Genomic DNA, 23,485 nt, shown 5'->3' on the forward strand with positions numbered 1-23,485 from the left:
ATGTTTTCTTTTTTTGTATTCTTTAAAGGAATACATCGACAAGAACATAATTGGTATGGAATATAATAATGATATTAATAAAATATAACATCCGTTTTTACAAATGAAAACGGAATCCAAAATATGCTTTGATTAATTTTAATTTACATAAATAACTTCTGTTATTTGATTTTTTATAGTTAAAGGTAAGAAAGATATGAAACACGTGTGGTCGATGCACACGACATCGACGACATTTAGACAAGAAAAACGTAGGAAAAAATAAGGAAAACCAAAAGAAGAATTTACAAAATGTTATATTGTCACGTAAAGTATTTACATATTTACAAAATAATTACATTTTGTTGACAGAATACTGTGTATGAATACTTATAAATTTGTTTGCAAAATTATTTAAAAAATCATAGTGCTACATTTTATAGACAAGAATGACTTGCAAAGTTCTCACCGACAAGCTTTTTTTATATCGGAGAGTATATTATTCTTTTCTTAATGTAATAGTGTGATAGTGTTAAAACGTGAATGTTCACTATATTAACATGACTGTCTAAGCGGCATTCTCAGCAAGTTGCTCTTGAACACATTGAACACGTGACTAATGATTTGATCAGTTCCATCTTTTCCATATAAGAATGTTATCAACTTCCAATTTTGATTGATAAGGTAGTGCATAGCATCACCTAAAATAAATATTTGACACATTAATAATTAATATTAGTAATATTTTTTACAATTGCTGCATTTATCTATATTAATGTGATATATAAGATAAAATTACATTATTTTCTCTTATAATTACCGCCAGAACAGAAGAACCAAAAAATGATAACATATAATTGGGTAATAGTCTAGGTGTAAAAGTATAATATTGTACTAGTGTATAATATTAATTTGACTTACTTAATTGCTTGTTTCCACCGAAGAGGTTATTTAATCTCATTGAGCCTTCTTTTATGTCGTACCAATATTTGTAGCTTTTCAGATTCATAAATCTTTTACCATTTGCATCTTTGATAATTTCGAAAGGTAAAACCATATCAACTTGAATGTTTCCTAAAAAGTTTATATAAAATTTATTACTTCCATAAATTATATTAAAATTAAAATTTGTTTGTGGCGCAGGGGCACAAGTGTGTGACTATAAATGCGGCTGGTTGTAGAGAGAAAATAAAGAGAGAGAGAAGAGAGAGAAATAAAATGTTAATATTAATTTATATTTTATTTTTCTCCACTCTAGTAACGAGGCAAAGCACGGCGCTAAGTTCTGCCACTCACCACGCAATGCCTCTAGAGTTGGGCTTCAAATGGGGAAGTCTTACACTAAGTTCCTTGCACCTGCCATACTATGCGGGATGCGTGAAGATATATTTTTTAAATAGGAAATAAATTAATACTTACTGTACTGTAATTCACAGTCTCCTTCACCTTCGATAGGCACGGAAAACAAAGCTCCACCAGCCTTGTAGGGTCCTCTTATCAACATGTCCGTGTGGAATGTTACGCGACTCAAATTAGAATTTAAATTCATTCTGAAATTCAAAAGTCATAAATATTAATTTATAAGGCTATACAAATATTATAAAACTGAAGAGTTTGTTTGTTTAATCGCCAATTAACTTTAATCTAAGGAACTAGTTATCTATATATATAAAATCGAAAGGTCACTCACTTATCACAAAATCTCAGAAACTACAAGTGCTAGGAATCTCAAATTTTGCATAGGAGTTACTTATAGGACGTATGTGCTCGCTAAGACAGGAATTTGCTATATTCGACTTGTAAGGGGTTGTTTTTGGGGTCGAAAGTTTGTATGAAACTTCGTTACTACAAATGCTGGGAGTCTCAAATTTTGCATAGACGTCACTAGGTAGTCATGGAGACAGAAATTAATAATAACTTTGCTCACGCGGGTGTAACCGCGAGCGGGCCGCTAGTTAATAATGTAATTATAATCTACTTTACCCAATATCGTCCACAATTGCGTTTTCAAGACCCAAAACTTGAAAGGATTTTGCTTGGAAGAACAAGCCATCTTTATCTACTAAAAAATCTTTTAAAATCAGTTTACCGAGCTCCGGTTGGTCTATTTTAGGTACCTCTAGAGCCTGTTCAAACAAGGCTTTACCAAATTCTTTAAAAGGACGGTCGTCTTCAATAAAACATCTCAGTGGCACTGAAAAAAAAAATCATAATTAATTTGGTGTGATACCACCTATTGATTATTCATAAAAAGTCTATTTGTAGTGGTGGCAGCATTTTCCAAACAGCATGGTAAGTAGAGAGAACCTAGTGGTTCTTTCTTCGTGTTCCTCCTGATTTCAGGAATTTGGATATTGAGTGATGAAACTCAAAGCTGCATGTACAAAAGATCTGGCCAATTACTTACATTAGGCATAGGAAAGATAGGCTTCTAATAGGCTGTTTTAGTTTCATATTTTATTGGTGCTTTTTATCCATAAAATTTTGTAATAACTAAGTATTTTGTAATAACATCCCAACAATCCATAACGTTATGCATTATGAAATATATTACCCTAATTAGATTGTTTTGAAACTTATTGTAACTAGCTAATAGCTAACTAATATGTACATAATATTCTAGCTAACTATAATAGCTAACTCATATATACCAATTTATGGGATACTACATAAAAGCACCCTTAAAAATGAATTTCAAATTATATTTTTATTATACAACTTACAATTTCCTTTAAATTCTTAAATTAAGATATTAAATGAGCTTATTAATGAGTCACGTTTAATTTTAATTTCATAAATATATCTTTAATGGAATGAAGAATTAAGAGTTCTCCCTTGTTGTAAGAGTTAGAGATAAAAAAATTGATTTGTCACTATTTCGTATAAAAAGCAATACAATCATAGTAAAAACAAATTATTAAAAGCCAGTGCAGCTTTCCCATGGGCTAGACCCTTATCGGGCTAGAAAACCTAAAGCCTTTCAAAAACATTTTAATATAATTTCCATAACTCATATTATCATTGAATATAATTATAATTTTTAACAACTTACCCCTAGCCAACGTAGTCGCCAACTGAGCAGATAATATTAGGGCAAGGTAAGTGACCGTGGCCATGTTTTCTGAATTCCCGCGACGACTCTGCTTGTACTCGTAGTGTACTCCCAATTAATGTTAACTTGCTTATATACATAGCTGTGGTTAACTAGTTGAAAAAAGATAAGTTTTTCCAATTAATTAAATAGTATTCCGTATCTTTCTTTTAAATATAAAGGAAATATAGATAATAGAAATAAATAGATAAATAAAGAGATATACCGTATTTATATAGATGAATAAAGTAGTTAAGCCCTTCATGGCGCAGGGGCACAAGCGTGCGCCTGTTACCAGTGCTAGAGACGGTTGTTGGTTCGACTCAGAGGAATAAAATATTTAATATTTTAATTTTTGTCGCTCTGGTAACGAGGCAAAGCACGGCGTTGAGATCCGCCACTCAACTCGCAATAAAAGATAATGGAGGTAATTGATTTAAAAAAGTCCCGTTTTTTGATTGATTTAAAAACTTTAGTGAACTGTTAAGTACATTTTAGTGAAAATGTTAATGTTATACATTAACGATGTCACCAGGAACTGAAATAAATGTATATATTAAATTAATTACCAATAAAGTAAAATGCGACCACTTTATTGCTCATTAATTTGATGTATATATTTATATGTAAATAAGAATTTATTAAATTAAAAACATATAAGTATGTCAATAAATTTGTCATAAAAATCAAAATCAAATATAAAAGTAAAACAATCGATAATTTACGGATTTACAATTCGCAGCTTCCTAAAAATAGCTTACATCAGGTGCTGCTGACATTTAATAAAAATAAGTCTTTGTGTCTACAATTATAATTGTTTTATTTTGTGAGCCAGTGGCCATGAAGCCAGTCGCGGCAAAGGGGCACAGGCATGTGACTGTAATGCGATAGGTGGTTTCGATTCCCACTCGAGAAAATGAAATATTTATTTTTTTCATTTCTTCGCTTTGATCTCGAGCGGTGCTGAGTTCTGCCACTCAACACGCACTGCTTGCAAAATTTGCTACTAGCTTGGAGGCCTACACTGCTACATGTGATGTAAAATTGATAAATAAAATAAACTTTCTTTTAATATATTGAATATAATGTAAATGTAGGATTGTCGAGGGAAAGCACAGCATTTAATTCCATCACTCAATGAGTAATGCCTCCAGAATTCGGCTGAAAGAGAGGAACGGACATGAGTCCCACAAGGTAGGCAGAGGGAACTCAGGGGAAGCTACGCTGGTGTGTGCGGAATTACAGCATGTTAAAAAAAATGTTAAAGGTAAACTTATAATGAAATAAAACTAATAAATACGAGGTTTTTACATAAAAAAAATCACTTCGTCAATATCATTCATTCATTTTATAATATAGCATCAATGTATATAAGAATATATGTATAATATAAATACATATATACCTAATATGATATTATCTTACGGGTTTTCCGTGTGTACATTGTTTTTATTTATTCATAATTAAATCGCTATCTGAGTACAAATATCATGTCGTTTTAATAAAAAAAATTAAATCAGCTTCACGCTGTATCCCGCACACAGCAGGGTAAGCAAAGGGAACCTCGTGTTAAGACACTCCGTTCCCCACTTTCTGCTGAATTCTGGAGGTATTGCGTGTGGAGTGGCAGAATTCAACGCTTTTGTTTCGACACTAGAGCGAAGAAATTGAAATATAAATTTAAATCAATATATCATTTCCTCGAGGGGGATCGAACCCACTACCAGTCGGTTATACTCTTTATACTATGTAGTGATAATAATTAATTCCCCTGAATCAAACTCACAACCGTCGTGTTTATAGTCACTGACTAACAAATGTATTTTAAAGTGTGTGTAATACTAAAAGCCTAAAAAGAAAAAATGCTATATTTGTATTTATTTATTTTCTTTATTTTATTTATTTACTTGAGAAATCTGCATAATTATATTATTACGTTTAATACACATAGTATGTGCGTAGATACTTCCCGTTTAGACAAGTTGAGGCAATAAAATATAAAAAATAACTTAACTTTTTATTACTACACAGACGATCGTTTTTTTTAAAAACATCAATTAATTTAGCGTATTTTAGTAGGTAATTGCAATAAAAGATGCCTAAGTGAAATAAATATCTGTTTACTTAAAAAAATACAACAAAAGAGAAATTGAGATTATTATAGTCCTCTCGAGGCAACAAATATGAACACTATACTCGGAATTTCTCGACTCTAGGTTTTATCTGTTTATATACAATTTTCATATATATGTTACATTTTATGTTTTTACCAAGACTCTTTCATGGTATTTAATTCTATAATTACGATGTTAAGTGACAGGTAAGTACTGTTGGGCTGTCATTATGGGTCACAAGATCATATACATTGTTGATGGAAATATTCCACTATTTATTTATTTATTTATTTATTTATTTATTTGATAATTATTTAAAGTATTTTTTTAGCTTCGCGAAGCATCCTGCATATAGCAGGATCATATAGCAGTCAGAGGGAACCTACAATTACTTAACTAGTTGTTACACTGAATTACGTTCGCGTTTTTAATATACATATTATAATGTGTGTTTGCATTTCGTAATTTTCATCAGGATATTTAAGTTTTTGGAACGGCGAAAGGTGGAGGACGGAGGTATAAATAGCACCAAAGCAAAAAGTCTGGCGTTGAGTTCCGCCACTCAACCCGCAATGCCTTAAAAAAGTCGGCGGAAAGTGGCGAACTATATAGTCTTAACACTAGTTTCCCTCTGCCTACCATGCTGTAAGCGGGATACGACCTAAGAAAAAAAGAATCAAATAAATATTTATTCTGCGCTTGTTTCGTTAATCGTATTATTACAAAGTTGCTATTGGTTATGAAATTAAAACACTGAACGTTACTTGTTTGCGCATAAAACTGGAAATTAGTTATTAACCAAGGTCAACTGTCTGAGTTAATTTTAAATAGCGTTTTCTTGTAATTAAATTATAATTAATATCTGTATATATATATATATATATAATATATATTATATTATATTAATATAATAATTGAATGCTCTATGTTTGACATGTGAATGTGACGAAAGTAACAATATAAAATAAGTAAATAGGACGTAATGCATATTTGTAAAAAATTATTGTATATAACACAAAAAATACTTAACCGATCTTAGATAGTAATGGTTAAGGTTAAATTTTTTATACCAAAATAGGCAGTATTTTCTTTTCGCAAATATATAGGTTAAAAATATGCACTATTATAGGAAAAAGAAGGGAGGACTTAATGCGGGGGAAGCCGTGGGCGCGTCGCTGATAATAAATATAAATGACTTATTTTCTCTCTTACAATGTTATAAATAAAAAAAAACATAATGATATTTTATTGAATAGAATATATTTACAATATATGTACTCATACAGTTAGTAAAATAACTTTTATATTATTAATTGAAAAATAAAGATGCGTCTTCTAAAGGATGATTTTTCAAATATTTTCTTGCTGCATTATAAATTTTGTTAACAATTATATCAAGTAATCCTCTACCATACTTCTGTGACATCAGGAGCCAATTTTCTGTTAAAAACTTATTAAAGTAATCTGAAATCAATGTCAAGAAGTGTTAAGTTGTAAGACAAATAAATATAACATTAACATTATTTGAAAAATTATTTCCATAAACCCAAAAACATGGAAAATGGAAATTTACACCTGAATGAAAATCTATTATACCATATATATTTTTTCTGTATTTTAAATTGTACCTGTCTTTTTATTTTTAATAAGTACATCGTCACAATTATAGACGACGCCATCCTTTATATCAGAAGCAAAATAGTATTGATTCAATTGCATTATACTCTCGCCATTTTGATTATTTATGATATCAAAAGTAACAATTATATTAACACGAACGTTTTCTGTAAATAAAAATAATATTATAACAAAATAATAAAGGGGGAGTTAAGGGGAGGGGGGAAATATCTCGTTCAGGATTGGCAATATTATATTGGAAAGTGTAATTGGCAAGCTAATTAATTTCAAGACGGTTAACCGTCAACGGAGGAGGACCAGAGAGTAATTACAATATTATTATATTATACTCAAACATAAAAAGTAATGAGGCCTTCGTGGCCCAGCGGCACAAAGGTGGTTGTCGGTTCGATCCCCTTTCGAGGAAATGAAATATTTATTTAAATTTATATACCCATTTATTCGGCGGAAAGTGGGGAACAAAGATTCTTAACACTATTTTGGTTGCCTCTGCCTACCCTGCTGTTTGCGGTATACAGCGTGTAGCTAAAAAAAAATAATTCTTACTTTACTTCTTAAAGACTACTTACTCCTAATCGCAGTTGAATTACCAGTTCCAGAAATAGGGATTGAAAATAAACTGCCGCTTAGATTATAATTCCAGTTGTCAATTACTGTAGTATGGCACATAATGTGTATCAATTTCAAATCTAAATCAATTCTGTAACAGTTAAAACACGTGTAAATATCTTTAGATTAAATATAGTTTATAGGGAGAGCAGTTTTACACTTTTCTTCTTCTTTTTCTTATTAATACTTCTTTCCCGCCTTTTCGTCTAATTTTCAGGAAGTTACATATGGAATGGCGGACTTCAACGTCGTGTTTGGTCTATCAGAGCAAGGAAATTAAAATAATAAAAATATAATTAAAACCCCGAATGGGGAATAAAATTAAAACTTGTAGTAGTTGTATGTAGACTGCAAAATATAGTGAGTTATAATTACATTTTCGGCCAGTTCTTTAGTTACTATTATGGATATGGAATATGGTATAATTATGGAATTACACATTGAACGGAAAAGCTTCATGCCTTATCACACACATGACACCATAGGCAGAGGGAAATTAAATATTATTTTTTTCCCTGAGTGGGAATCAAACCCAGAGCCGTCGTAGAATTGATTGATTGGTAAGAAAAAGATAAAGTTACAAAATAATAGATAACAACAAAATAAAAGTAACAAAATAAATAAATAAATATTTAAAAGGTGTACACATTTATATTTTAAATATTAAACATACCTGAAACTGTCAATTGTGATATCTTTCAAACCTTTTACTTCTAAATTATATATTTCATAATTTAAGTTACCAATCTTATGTGTAAAATTTCCGAGATATATTTTATCTAATTTCTTTACTTCTACCAACTCTGGCGTACCATCTATCAACAAATTCCAAAAGTGCGCTGCTCGGGCTTTTATACATGGTGAATTGTCGAGAGAACAATTAATTTGTTCTGAAAGGAGAATTCCAGATTAAATAAATAACACTTTTCATTTTCTTTTTTCTAAACTCTACGTACTTTTCCGAATAGCGCGGGATAAATAGATAAAACTGTAAGATACTCCCTTACTCTTTTTCGTCCGTAATTTGAGACGGGAACATTGCAGGGAACGAATATAGATAATTTAACAATATTTTTTCGCACGAGTGCGGTTTGAGCCCACAAGCATTATGTTTTCAATACGACGGCTTTCCGCTGTGCTTCGATATTATTATTATATACATTTTCATCAAGCCATCGGCAATTGTACGAATGTCAACGTAACATAATTAAAAAAAATATATAAATTATTTTTCTTGTCAATAGGTGAAAATAGATAAAAGCCATTACTCACGATTTCCTAGTGTTAACGAAAATTGAATAAACGTAAACAAAAAGTAAATCGAAAATTCTATCATTTTATTTTAAATTTATTACTTATTGCGCACAACGTATAGTTTTAAACTGTGTTTAATATATTTATATATACTCTTTATATACAAATTCTGCGCTTTTGAATTCAAAAACATATTTTTTATATTTCCCTGATATAAAACGACAAAAACAATCATAAATTTAATGTATTATACATAAACTAGTGTTGTAGCGCTCATATAGACTACACCGTTACGCCTTCTTAGTTTGTTGTTTTAGAGGAATATCGTAAACTATCGAAACATACCTCGTATATGCTGAGCTGTGTATTTGTATGAGTGATTACCAAAAGTAGAGCCAGAAAAAAAATATATATATTAAATATATATAGTCATCCAAAAAAGAAATAAACATAAAAATATATCATTGTTTTACACCGGACTTGCATATTCATCATATTCATTCTCGTCTGTTGTGTCAGTAGTAATAGTAATTAAATATTCCGTTATTTTTTTTCTTTTACTGTTAGGTAACATTCATTATTCTATTATGATATCTGTAGGTACCGTCTGTACTATCTCTGGATAGTCCCACTTTTTACTTTCATGTTTAACAAATCGAACGGAAACTAAAATATTAAGATTAAAAAAGGTAACGTTGCTATTAATATAATAGATATCTATAGTTTGTTAAATAACGCTTTAAACCATCGTCAAAGAATTGCAAACTACAGCTTACTCTTCTTAGACTGTATGTTATTAGGTAATCAATTATTAATAGTCTATGAAGACAGCAAACACAGTCACTACTATGAAAACTATATAAAAAACTATATAAGTAAAAATGTAATCTACCTATAAATTAATTAATCGTTATCGGAAATCTATCGTTAAATAAAAGGAAGAAACTTTACAACATAGTTTTTTTTGCTACCTGCTGTATTCCAGTGTTAAGGCGTTAGGACATTCCGTTTCTCTTGACCCTGGGTTGGTTATAAAATACCACATACAAGTAATAAGAATAAACATCTTAAGATCCACCTGGTAGCGACCGCTTGTATATGAAAATGCCTCGTGACGAAGGACCGAACGACGTCGAATGATGTGACGTTGTGTTTTGACCCGGACACGGTTCCACTCTCCGCGCAACTCTTAAGGTATTGTGTGTTGAGTGGCGGGACTCAACGTCGCGCTTTGCCACGTTGTTAATGTTCTAAAGTTTCTTCTGTTGGCGACTCTAAATTATTGGATAAAGTGAAAAATAAAAAGCATGCTAAGATAAAGATTTACAAAAAAACTATTTAAAGAAAACTTTATTAATAAACTCATAATACAAGTACTTTTTATAGTATTAATATTGAAGGTACTCTTTAAGAGGTCGGGCACGGACGTAAATGAGGATGGAGTTGAACATTTTAGCATTAACTGCATCAAGCAGATATCCTCCATATTCAGTAGTTAAAAACTTCCACTTCTCTTCCATTGACTTGTGAACAGCGTCACCTGAGAAATATAACACTAGTAAGTATTATAAATGAATACCTGTCTATGTTTTCATTTTTAGCAATTGATATCAATATTTAGAGCCCAGAGGCGCAAAGGCACGAGCGTGCGACTCTAAGCTCGACAGGTTGTAGGTTCGATTCCCATTCGAGGAAATTAATATATATTCTACTATTTCATTTTCTTGAGGCAAACGAGGCAAAACCCAGCCTTGGGTTCCGCTATTCAACACGCAATGTCTTTAGATTTTGGCTGGAAAATCGAGAACGGCAACAGGGTATCCTTACACTAAGTTTCCAGGTTTCCCTAGCCTATATATACATAGCAGGGGATACAGCGCGTTGATAAAATAAAATAAATAAATTAATATTAATATTTTCAAACAAATATTCGCATAGGAACGATTCTTACTTGCTGCTTTGTTCTTGCCGTAGTAAAGATTATCGAAAGAGAACTCAGCGTGGTCTCTGACGTCGTATGTATAGCTATGTGATGTTAGGACCATAACGTCATTGCCGACCGCGTCCTTTATAATGTCAAAAGGCATTGTCAACTCTACACACAAATTATCTGGAATCAAATTAATAATAAAATCAACAATAGAAACGAGTAAAAATATGCAACATATTTCTGCTGATATGTGTGATAAATAAGCTAAAAATATAAATTTTAAACTTAATAAAATGTGTCACATTTTTAGCTATTATTAAACAACTAGCGGACGCGCGCAGCTTCACTTGCGTATTTAGGGGTGAATTCCAAAAAACCACGAAACATGTGTTCAATGAAATATTTTTAAGAGTCTAAATTTCAAATTTTATAAAAATCGGTGGCGATTTAATGATTTTTCCATACAAACTTTCAACCCCTTATTTGCACCCTGAGGGGGTGAATTCTAGAAAACCATGAAACACATGTTCAAATTAATATTTTTAAGAGTCTAAATTTAATTTTTTATAATAATCGGTGGCGTTTTAAAGATTTTTGTATACAAACTTTCAACCCCTTATTTGCACCCTTAGGGGAAGAATTCTAGAAAACCATGAAACATGTGTTCAATTAAATATTTTTAAGAGTCTGAATTTCAAATTTTATAAAAATGGGTGCCGATTTAAAAAAAAATGCTATACAAAATTTCAACCCCTTATTTGCACCCTTAAGGGGAGAATTCTAGAAAACGATGAAACACGTGTTCAATTAAATACTTTTAAAAATCTAAATTTCAAATTTCATAAAAATCGGTGCCGATTAAAATTTTTTTCCATACAAACTTTGAACCTTTATTTCACCCCTTTAGGGTTAAAATTTTTCAAAATCCCTTCTTAGTGGATGTCCAGATTACGAAAGTAAATATTTGTCCAAATTTTACGTTTCTATCATCAGCGGTTACGGCTGTGCGTGCGTCTTACCTCAGTCAGTGAGGACAAGTCCTTTTATATATATAGATTAGCAATTTAAATTTGTATAATATGGTTCTAACTGTTTAAATAACAATTAAATAAAAAAATTATTGAAAAAATCTTACGATATTTTAATGTAAAAATCCCTTTTCCTTCAAGGGGCATTGACAAAAGTTTTCCGCCAGCTATGTACTGACTCTTTAAAACAAGATCAGTAACTAATCGTATGCGACCGATTTTTTTAGACATATCCACACTGAAAATATTTTTGTATTAATATTGTAAGCTTATTTAATTAACTTATGTCATAACTGCTATAATTTAACACAAATTTTCAGGCCGAGCGCAGAGGCACAATGTGTGACTGTAAAACTTCGGCGGAAAGTGGGGAACGGAGTGTCTTAGCTCTGGGTTTCGTCTGCCTACCGTGCTGTGTGCGGGATACAGCGTGAAACTGAAAAAAACACACAAATTTACTAATAATAATAATGGTGATAATATATACTATAACGTTTGAATCACGTTATAGTGGCTCCGGCCTCTCATTTGTTTTGTAAACTATATTTGTCTTATCAGCCCAAGAAAACTAAATATTTTTAGATATACAGTTTTTCCCGATATTTATTTAAAATTACAACCGAAAATATTATTTAAAATATAGAAAATATATTTTATATATGCAAACCTGGCCTCTTCAATGACAGCATTTTTTAATCCCTTAACTTCATTATCTCTCAAGTCAACTTTATAACCATTATCAATATGCAGGTAGTCTATAAACATTGGATCCAATGATTCCGTGTGCAGAGAGGAAGAACCTCCGACAAGTTCCGCAAACATATCCCGAGTTTCGGCGAGTAAGCATGTTGCGTTACCTACTTCACAGACAAGCTGTATAGGGGCTGGAAAATTAAAAAAAAAACAAACTTTTTAAATTATTTAGCTATCACATTTCGTTATTTTCCTTAGTCCATTAGGAGGAATCAGGGAATTAATAGAAATAAGACCGATTTTAATCAACCCATTGAAAATATTAAATATTTAATTTCCGAACGAAATTCGAACCCACTACCTGTATAATACAATTAATTTTTCGTATAATACAATCATAGCTTTGACAAAGAATTAAAGCAGGTAAAAGTTACGTAAGTAATATCTTAATAATTGAAACAGCCATCATGTCCGAACCTCATATAAATATCGAAAGAACAAAAAAAACTGACTTACGTTCTCCGAAAATTAATAAAGCTTGCGATACAAATAAAAACGTATACAAAAGAGATCGCATCTTGACTTTTCCACAAGAAAACCTTTTTTCTTTACTAAGTTATTACAATATGTGAAATTACAATTGAAAAGGCAGCACACACTTATTAGACGTTTATCAAATTCTCGGTATCAATAAATACTGACATTTTGGAACTTAATAGTTGCTATTATATATATTTTTGCTTTACTAGATATAATATAATAATATATAGTCAAATTCAATTTATATTCATAGGATATTAATTAACATATAAAAACTTAGCGCTTGTTGTACATGATAATCTAAAGACAAAAACGGAATATCATTGCATTAATTTATAATTTATAATTTTTTTGTGTTCGAATTTTAATTTTTATTCGCTATCAGCACAGATTTTTGGCAAAAAGCTTGCTGCAACTGATATCTCTCTGTCTACCCTATTACCATGCCGGGTCGTTCTCCACCTTCCACGCACGTTGAGTTCAGCTATTCAAATCGCTATGTCTCTCTAAAAAGGCATAAGAAAAAGAACTAATTTCTGTAGGGGGATTAACCACAAATTTCGGGTTTATGTCAGACATTACCACACTTCAATGAAAATTGTCTTTCTTCTTGGCATTAATGCCCACTTATGTTACGAAAGTTAGCCTTCTTGCACAACCTACTCTTCTTAAACATCCTCGGTGGTTAGTCAACTGAGGCAGTCCATCAAAGTTCTGAGGCTTCCATTATGGCGTCCACGTTGTCCGGTCCTGGCTGATATACCTATTGGGACTCAGAAACAGTACACTCTTGGTGAACCTCATCCACTACGTGCACGAATAGCTTAATGACATGACCCCTAAGCTTAATGCCCCTATAACTACCACAATTTTTAACGCTGCCCCTTCCGCTGTCAATAAGGGTAATGAAACTTAGCTGCCATCTTTCTAGTATTCAAGATATGGTTATAAGGGTCAGTCAGTAAGCATGCATATTGCATAATTATGGAAAATAAAAAAAAAATGTTGTCATTTTTTTAAATTATTTATTTTACATTACGTCAATTTTATATTGTCAAATAAGTATTTTCGTGTAAAAACAGAAATCCATTGCCCGGAATTCTGAGACAATGCTTGTCGAGTGGCGGAACTCAACGCCTCGCCTCGTCATTAGTAGAGCCAACAAATGAAAATATTCGAACCCGTCGAACCCACACGCTGTGTTTACTGTCACATCCTTGTGCCAACGGTTAACGACCGCCTCATTGCCTCAATTAATGGTTTCTAAAAGTTAAATAATTAAATCTCAGACGCAAACCGGTATCACTGGTATTTTTCGTTATTAATTTTTATTTTATACATATATATAATTCTTCTAAAACATTCAATTAGCTTATAGTTTTTATTTTTTTTTCGTTGCAATAAAAATGTAATCTTATTCGTGATTAATACCTAATTTTATTTTCCTATTAGATTTAGTATCCTATCAGTTCCAAATAACAACCATGTTACAATGTTCCTAATCAAAAAGATAAAACTAAGAATAGGGGATATTAAAACAATAGTACACAAAAAATATTTTAAAAACACTTTATTAATAAACGAACAATTCTACACCCAAATATAATTTAAAACCCAATAATAAAATAACTTTTAAGTATTAATATTCAAGATATTCCTTAAGGGGCCGGGCGCGGGCGAAATAAAAGATCGAATTAAAAATTCTTGCATTAACTACATCAAACAGATATGGTCCATATTCAACTGTCAAAGACTTCCAGTTTTCATCAATTGCCTTGTGAAGAGCGTCGCCTGAAAAAATCAACATTAGTATTATGATATAGATACATATTGAATGTTTAGATTTCTCTTTTTTGTGATTGATATTTTGAAAGAATAGTGACTTGACTACTTAGAAAGAATAGTGACAAATATTTTGGTGTCTTCTCCATACAACGTGACATTGGCGAAGTGATATGTGCTCAACTGGCACGCTCGGGACCCCAGATTTAAAGAACCATACCAGACAAATATTTAGAAAAAATGGTGACAAATACTTTGAAAGAATAGTGACAAATATTTTGAAAGAATAGTGACAAATATTTTGAAAGAATATTCGCAAGAGAACGGTTTTTACTTGCTGTTTTGTTGCCGTCGTAAAGATCATCGTAAATGATTTGAGCGCTGTCTCTAACGTCGTATGTATAGCTGTGTGATTTTAGCATCATAACATCATTGCCGACCGCGTCCTGTATAATGTCAAAGGGCATTATCAACTCGACATATACATTATCTGGAAAGAAAATTATTAAAATTATACAATATATCAATTGATAACAAAGTGTATAAAATATGTTATAGATATATTTTTTTAAGTTTAATAGATATGTAGTTTATATTAAAACACATAGCATTGCATTGAATACCATCACTCAAGACGCAATGCCTACAGAATTCAGGGGTAGACGAAACGGAGTGTCTTAACACTAAGTTCTCTATCTAAAACATCAGTAATATGAAACATTAATGTATATAAGTATTTTAATAAAAATTACACTTACTATACTTCAATAAAAATCTCCCTTTTCCTCCAATGGGTATTGATATAATATTTCCACCAGTTACATATTGGCTTTTTAAAACAAAATCAGAGACATAATCAATGCGAAAGATTTTTTCAGACATATCCACACTGAAAACATTTTAAATTTATATTACAAGTTAATTTTTATTATATTATTTTAAAAAAACATTTATTTAAATATTTATTTTTAATTATTCGCTCTGGTATTGAATCAAAGCGCGCCTCCAGAATTCGGCGGCAAGTGGGGAACGTAGTGTCCTAACACTAGTTTCTCTCAACCTATATAGGTAGGTATTGTATTCGTAAAGTTTAGTTCAATTATTTTTTATTTAAAAATATGTACATATTTAAGTATATATAAGAAAATATAGACATTTTATATAGACAAACCTGGATTTTTCAATCACAGCATTCTTTAACCCAGTAATCTCAATATCTCTTAAGTCTAATTTGAAACCATTATCAATATGCATATAGTCTAAATACATGGGATCCAACGGTTGTGTGTGCAGAGAGGAAGAACCATTAACAAATGAAGCGAACATATCGCGAGCTTCAACGACTAGACATGTTGCGTTACCCGGCACACAGATGAGCTGTATAGGACCTGGAAATTAATAGAAAAAAAAGATTTTTTCCAGCTTCACGATGTACCTATCCCGCACGCATCAGGGTAAGCAGAGGGTGTACATATCTAGTATTAATACTTTTTGATGATATTTTAATTACACAATGGCTCAAAAATTCGACAGAAAATGGGGAACAGAGTGTCCTAACACAAGTTAAGCTGAAAAAAATAACATATATTTAAATCTATATTTAAAAAAAAACTGACTTACTTTGTCCGAAAATGAACGAAGCTTGCAAAATAAACAAAAAAATACTCAAAATATACCGCATGTTGACTTTTTCACGAGAAAACTATATTATTTTTGCGGAACTTACTCTATTTATACAAAAAAAATAACGTCTACAAAATATAAAAATAAAGATTTTTATTATAATATTCGAAATAACAATCAATTCGAGAATTTAGTTAAAAAAAAAAAAATATTACACACAAGACCAATACCGTAAAAACCAATAATAATTTTCTTTATTCAAATTCTCGGTATTACTGATGTGTTGAATTTAGCTATACAACATATTATAATATAAGATGTATATTACAGCTTCGTGCTGTATCCCGCACATGGCAGGGTATGAGAGGGAAACTAGTGTTAAGACATTTCATTCGCCACTTTCGGCCATTCTGTGTTGAGTGACGCAACTCCACGCCGCGCTTGGCCTCGACTCGTTAGGGAAGAAATGAAAATGTGGATAAATTTATATTTAGTTATAAAATTTTAACATATTTATATTTTCATTTCTTCATTTAATTTCCTCGAGTAGGAATTGAACCCACAACCAGTTGCATTCACAATTTGTGCCCCTGCGCCACGACTGGGCTCATGTACCTATATATTATAATATATATTTTTAATTTATTTAATTTAACTTGTAAAAAATCCACTCTTGAAATCTTTTCAATATTGTTTTTACCTAAACTAAGATGGAAGCGAATCAGAATTTTAATTGTTAATATAAAATCATCTTTTATGTTCGTATTTTTAATCTTATTCTCACCCACCTAGGGTAAGCCGAGGGGATATTATGTGGTGAACACTACATTCTCCACTTTCCACTCGAATTTCAACATGAGTGGCAGAACTCAATGCGAGTATTTTTTTTTTTAAGAACTACTTAATAAAATGTAATCAACACCTATATATAATTTAAAAATATAAAAACAATATATATTCATGACAAATATGATGAAATCAATAAAACAAATATAAAAAAGATACAAATAAAAAAAAGAGTTTTTTCTTGTCAAAGATGAACATAAAATGTTAAACAGGTTTGCGTGTAAGTGATTGTAGATTTATTATTGCATACAATATAAAAGTAGTTTGTACCAACAAATAAACTCGTATTTTATTTTGAAGTTGATGGCTAAAAACTTATTTTTCTCATTTTTAATGTTTTATTCCACACTTGGAGAGAAAAATACTTTTTAGAAAAGTAATAAAAGTTTGAACGTAGCGGGATTTGAACTCGCGATCCTAAGCATAAGCACCAAATATAATAAATAACTCCTAAAAAATAAATCGACTTTATAGTGAGTCCTAAAGTATGTCACGCTATGATCAAAAGTAAATAAACAAACATTACAATTGCACACATTGTACAAATATTCCTTTTGTTTTCCAAAACAGATAAACCAAATAATGTCTTACACAAAAATTTATGTTACTATCCAAAACCTTACCCCAAATTAACGTCAAGCTGACCTCACCAAAATAAATAAATTGTTCATTTATTTATTACATTTATTACTCTGTTAATCTAATATTTTGATCTTTAAAACTATTTTGTCTGTACATTTAGAATTTTTGACTGAAATGGATAGAGCAACATTTAAAAAGAATATATTTTTTTAATTTCTTGTCTGTCTGTATGTATGATCACGTTTATCTCCGAAAGTACTGAACCGATTTACTTAAAACTGTCACCAATTGCTTTGTTTAAACTCAGCTTAACATTTAAATTTGTTTTACCAAAATCAGTTCATTAAAAAAAGTTGAATGAATTTAAGGAATAAGTTTGCCTACGAATATATAGCAATCCATATCTATACGTATAATAAATCTGTATTTGTTTGTAATAAATCTGGATTTTTAAGTGACTTTTAAAACAAGGAGGAGGTTCTCAATTAATTATTTTGGACTCGATTTCGATATTAGATTATTATTCAATTGGGTATTTTTTGTAATATGCAATTATTACAGTTATTTTACAAAGAATATTGCATTTTACTTTGAAGTAATTAAAATATTATTTTTAATAATTTTCTTCTTTTTAAGTTTGTGCATATAGGTATAGTTTGAATGTGATGATTCATTTGAAGAATTTTTAAAATCGACAGACAAAGAAAATTATATATTAAGTATATAATAGTAGACAATCAACCAATATTAAATAAACAAAGTACTCTAAGTATTGATATATAAGATACTCCTTATGTGTAAATAATATACAAAAAAATATTAAAGAAAACTTTTTACAAAACAATTTTACACCCAATATAATTTTAAGTAGTTTTGAGTGTTAATATACAAGATACTCCCTAAGAGGCCGGGCGCGGGCGTAAATAAGGATCGCATTGAAAATTTTTTCATTAACTGGATCGAACAAATATTTTCCAAATTCAATTGTCAAAGGCTTCCAGTTCTCATGCATTGCCTTGTGCATAGCCTCACCTGAGAAAAAATAACATTAATAATATAATATAAATTACATAAATTAAATAATTAACAACAATTTCTTTTAATTTCATTTATAGAAATAATTTTAAAAAATATAGCAAAGGAACTTTATTACTTGCTATTTTGTTGCCAAAGTAAAGATTATCGAAAAAGAACTCAGCGCCGTCTCTAACGTCGTATTTATAGCTATGTGACTTTAGCATCATAACATCATTGCCGAAGGCGTCCTTTATAATATCAAAAGATACAATCAGATCTATAAGTGCATTATCTGTAATCAAATTATTAATAAATTTATAAAATTAATATTATTATTTCTTTGCTCTTGTGTTGAATTCTGTCACTCTACTCGCAATGCCTCCAGAATTCGACGGAAAGTGGGCAGCGGAGTATCTTTGTACTAGGCTCCCTCTGCGTACCCTGCGGGAAACAGCATGAAGCTGGGATTAATCAAAGAACCCATATCATATGAATATGTTGTAATTATATATACAACAATCAAATAAATATTTTGATATAATATAAGAAATAAAACATATAGAGATATAAGACCGTCCTGGTGCAGCGGAACAAGGGTGTGATTGTAACACGACGTTTGTGGGTTCGATTCCCACTCGTGGAAGTGAAATATTTATTTACGTATGTATTTCCATTTCTTCGCTCTGGTGTCGAGGTAAAGCGCGGCGTTGAGTTCTGCCGCTCAACACGCAATGCCTCCATTCGGCGGAAAGTGGGGAACAGAGCGACTTAACACTAGGTTCCATCTGTCTACCCTGATGTGTGCGGGATACAGCGTGAAGATGATTTATAAAACATAAACATTTAAGAAGACTTACAAAACTTCATTAGAAAATTCCCCTTTCCTTCAATGGGCATTGACAGAAGGTTTCCGCCATTTATGTGTATTGACTGTTTAAAATAAGATCAGAGGCAAATTGTATGCGAAAGATTTTTGTTGACATGTCCACACTGAAAATATTTTATAACATACACTGGAGGCTAATTTTGTTAAATTATGATATTGTAACTATTGCAATGTTATATTGTCATAAAAAACCGGTCGGACTCGTTCTCCGAACCTTCAGCTCGCATACAAAATGCAGCAAAATAGATACAAAAATGTTCATATCTTTTGATTTCGTTAAATTAGAACCTTTACTTTACTGTGCTTCAAGACTTAAATATTTTATATTAATTTTAGCTCGATACCTCCAAACTATCTCGAGATAAATGGTCTTGACAGACGGACAACAATGATCCTATAAGGATTCCCTCCTTACCTTCCTCGAAAGGTAGAGCTAAAAGATATAGTCACTCTAATGTTCATATGTCTTATAAACTTCTTCCTTTATTATTCTTACCAGCCCAAGGTAACGAAAATATCTTAAAAATATACTTTTACTATCACAATTGAAAACATAAAATAAATTAAATATAGTTTCATTAATGCTTACTATAAAAATATGTATGTAAGAAAATATATTTTATATAGGCAAACCTGGCTTGTTCAATGACTATATTCTTTAACCCAGTAACCTCAACATCTCTTAGGTCTACTTTGAAATCTTGATCAATATGCAGGTAGTCTATAAACATTGGATCCAATGGTTCCGTGTGTAGAGAGGAAGAGCCTCCAACAAGTTCGGCGAACATGTCGCGAGTTTCGGCGAGTAAGCATGTTGCGTTACCCGAGGCACAGACAAGCTGGTTACGGGCTGATAAATAAAAAAAATAATGTGAACACTATATGAGAACTATCTTACAATACTTCTTAATCACTAGGGCAGGGGCACAGTGTGAATGTAAGCCGACTGGTTGTGAGTTCGATCCCCAGTCGAAATATGAAATATTTATTTAAAATTTACATTTCCATTCGCTCTGGTGTCGAGGCAAAGGGCGGTGTTTAGTTCCACCACTAAATACACAAGGCCTCCAGAATTCGGCGGAAAGTGGGGAACGGAGAGTGTCTTGACACTAGATTCCCTCTGCCCTGCTGAGTGCGGGTTAGAGTTAAGCTAATTTGATTTATTTTAACATTTTATGTAATTGAAACATAACTTCGATATATTATTAAAGCAGGTAAAACGTACATATATGAGTACTTAATATTACACATATTAACCGTACAGAAATCATGCCTGAACTTATAAATAAAATAATAAAAATTTAAGCTGACTTACTTTCCCCGAAAATAAACAAGACTTGCAAGAGGAATAAAAAAGTACACAAAAGAAATCGCATGTTTATTTTTTCACAATAAAATTAATTTATATCAGCTTCAGATTTATATTTTCGGATATTGAGTAAAAATATTAATAAAAATTAAATTTTAAAAACCATAGAGACACAAAATAAATATATTCGTATATCAAGTTCTCAGTATAAATGGTACAAGAATGCGAGTAAAATCTTCAAAAATGATGTTATATATATTTTTATTTTACTAGATATAATCTAATGTAATATAAAATAGTCGAATTTCATATAAATGTTTAGAATATGCATTTTAAATTAATTAAATAAGACTTGTAAAAAGTCAGCGCTTGACGTACTCGTAGATAAAAAATCCTCAGAATTATTTAATTACCTAAGATAAGATGGAAGCGAATCATAAATGTTAATTTAAATACTATTTTTTTATTCTATTTATTTATTTTTTTATTCTATTAATCTATTTTTTTGTTATAGGTTAGTATATGCACTGGAAGTACTTAATATGATTAAAATCATCATTTAACAGGTGAACAATTAGAATAAACATTGATTTTTAGATTAACCTTCTATTACATAATATTTTTCTTTAAAACGTGAGGCCGACCGCACATTTCATCGTCTGTTCTCATAGTCAACCAAAAAATCGGAATAAAATAATTGAAATGATGGCAACCTCTGCTTGCGGCAGTTATTTTCCAGGCAACCGCGTATTATAGTGTTGAGAAAAAAATAAGCTAAGACATGACACAACATATAATTTTATAAAAATATATAAATGACGTATATAAAATACATATTAAATGTAAAAAATGTCATATATAGGTAATCAGGTTTAGACTGTATCCCATATACAGGGTAAGCGAGGGAACGGAGGCATTGAGTGTTGAGTACGGTGGAAATCAACGCCGGACTTTTGTCTTATTGCCAGAGCAAAGAAATGGAAATATTAATAAACAATAATCCATTTCCTCCATCCAATCCAGTCACAGCCTTGCGCCTCTGCCCCACGACGTCCTACATTAATATATGTATAACCTTATTTTATCTGTTACTAGCGAACGCGCACAGCTTCGCTTGCTTATTTAGGGGTGAATTCTAATAAACCACGAAACATGTATTCAATGCCATATTTTTAAGTCTAAATTTCAAATTTTATAAAAATCGGTGGCGATTTAAAGATTGTTCCATACAAACTTTCAACCCTTTATTTGCACCCTTAAGGGGTGCATTTTAGAAAACCATGAAACACATGTTCAATGAAATATTTTTAAGAGTCTAAATTTCAAATTTAATAATAATCGGTGGCGTTTTAAAGATTTTTCCATACAAACTTTCAACCCCTTATTTGCACCCTTAGGGGGTGAATTCTAGAAAACGATGAAACACGTTTTCAATTAAATACTTTTAAAAATCTAAATTTCAAATTTTATAAAAATCGGTGCGATTTAAATTTTTTTCCATACAAACTTTGAACCCCTATTTCACCCCTATAGGGTTAAATTTTTTCAAAATCCCTTCTTAGTATCCACTAAGTTGGACATCCGTCCAAATTACGAAAGTAAACTTTTGTCCAAATTTAACATTTCTACCATCAGCGGTTAAGGCTGTGCGTGCGTCTTACCTCAGTCAGTGAGGACAAGTCAGATTAAAAAAATATTTGTATGTTACCAACATCAATTACAGGACTGACGAAGTGCATCTTAATAGCTCAAAGAAATAGACAGAGATAATGTTGACACTTGAAGATAGCTTTCGATTACTCGGCAAATTTCATACACAATGCTAGCAAAACGACGTATAAACCCAAGTATCTTTTGACTTTTATGCGTTTTTCTAGGAGACCGTGTACCAGGATATTCAAAATTAATTTCAGCTTTGACCTCCACGTGATCTCCAGATAAATGGTGTTGACAGACGGGAAACAAGGTCATCTTAAAGGGTTCCCTTTTTTTCCTTTTCAGATAAAGAACCATAAAAAGACATATGACCTAAGATTTAACTATAAATATCTTGAAATGATAAAATTTTAGAAAATCTTGTTTAAATCCATTAGTTTGTTTTAACTTTTAACAAAAATATGACATAAGCAATAAATAAAGTTGTTTACCTTTAACTGAAATGAGTTATTTATTCACCGTCTTTTTTAATTAAGTAACTTCAGGATTCCCTTTAAATATTAACCAGTTGTTGTATATAATTGCAATTTTCGATCGGAAATTGCAATTTCCGATCGAAAACCGAATTCTGAAGTTACTTAGTTAAAAAAGACGGTAAATAAATAATTTATTTCAGTTAAAGGTAAACTACTTTACTTTACTTTACGTATATTTTTGAAGATTTATAAACATATTAAAAGAAATAATTTTCGGTCTTTCGGCTAACACTATGTCATCATAATCAATTCACAATCCACTATATATTTATTTAAAGGATTTAATGTATACCTTATTTTAAGTAAAACAGCCAAACAAATAAATTTATACAGAATCCTCTAAAATATATGTATTTTTTTAAATGTCTGTTT

At 30.9% G+C, this 23,485-nt stretch overlaps 4 protein-coding genes across 5 annotated transcripts; all 4 read right to left on the reverse strand.

Annotated features, from left to right (window-relative positions):
* Nucleotides 1–309: 309 nt before the first annotated feature.
* LOC146529247 (circadian clock-controlled protein daywake-like) lies at nt 310–1,829 on the reverse strand. Its single transcript, XM_085201857.1, has 3 exons — nt 1,399–1,829; nt 901–1,053; nt 310–680 (listed from the first exon to the last, which is right to left on the reverse strand). The coding sequence occupies exons 1-3, from the start codon at nt 1,526–1,528 to the stop codon at nt 535–537; spliced, it is 429 nt and encodes a 142-aa protein (XP_085057983.1). The 5' UTR covers nt 1,529–1,829; the 3' UTR covers nt 310–534.
* Nucleotides 1,830–10,058: 8,229 nt separating this feature from the next.
* On the reverse strand, nt 10,059–13,015 carry LOC146529248 (circadian clock-controlled protein daywake-like). Its single transcript, XM_085202079.1, has 5 exons — nt 12,853–13,015; nt 12,311–12,527; nt 11,751–11,881; nt 10,637–10,795; nt 10,059–10,225 (listed from the first exon to the last, which is right to left on the reverse strand). Exons 1-5 carry the CDS (start codon nt 12,911–12,913, stop codon nt 10,074–10,076), a joined length of 720 nt encoding a protein of 239 aa, XP_085058205.1. The 5' UTR covers nt 12,914–13,015; the 3' UTR covers nt 10,059–10,073.
* Nucleotides 13,016–14,428: 1,413 nt separating this feature from the next.
* LOC146529249 (uncharacterized) lies at nt 14,429–16,032 on the reverse strand. Its single transcript, XM_085202505.1, has 4 exons — nt 15,830–16,032; nt 15,417–15,547; nt 14,993–15,148; nt 14,429–14,667 (listed from the first exon to the last, which is right to left on the reverse strand). The coding sequence occupies exons 1-4, from the start codon at nt 15,982–15,984 to the stop codon at nt 14,516–14,518; spliced, it is 594 nt and encodes a 197-aa protein (XP_085058631.1). The 5' UTR covers nt 15,985–16,032; the 3' UTR covers nt 14,429–14,515.
* Nucleotides 16,033–18,213: 2,181 nt separating this feature from the next.
* Nucleotides 18,214–23,123, reverse strand: LOC146529250 (uncharacterized). 2 transcript variants are annotated; one of them, XM_085202082.1, is made up of 5 exons: nt 23,069–23,123; nt 20,246–20,462; nt 19,584–19,716; nt 18,863–19,018; nt 18,214–18,741 (listed from the first exon to the last, which is right to left on the reverse strand). In XM_085202082.1, exons 3-5 carry the CDS (start codon nt 19,621–19,623, stop codon nt 18,590–18,592), a joined length of 348 nt encoding a protein of 115 aa, XP_085058208.1. In that variant the 5' UTR covers nt 19,624–19,716; nt 20,246–20,462; nt 23,069–23,123; the 3' UTR covers nt 18,214–18,589. The 2 variants fall into 2 exon arrangements, 1 of the variants encoding a protein (XP_085058208.1); XR_014879029.1 differs by lacking the exon at nt 23,069–23,123 and adding an exon at nt 20,928–21,054 and having other exon boundaries at nt 18,221–18,741.
* Between the last annotated feature and the right edge of the window lie 362 nt (nt 23,124–23,485).

The sequence above is a fragment of the Heliconius melpomene genome, chromosome 18, assembly GCF_056956725.1.
Source record: "Heliconius melpomene rosina isolate 202511_hmr_F chromosome 18, ASM5695672v1, whole genome shotgun sequence".
In the NCBI taxonomy this organism is placed as follows: domain Eukaryota; kingdom Metazoa; phylum Arthropoda; class Insecta; order Lepidoptera; family Nymphalidae; genus Heliconius; species Heliconius melpomene.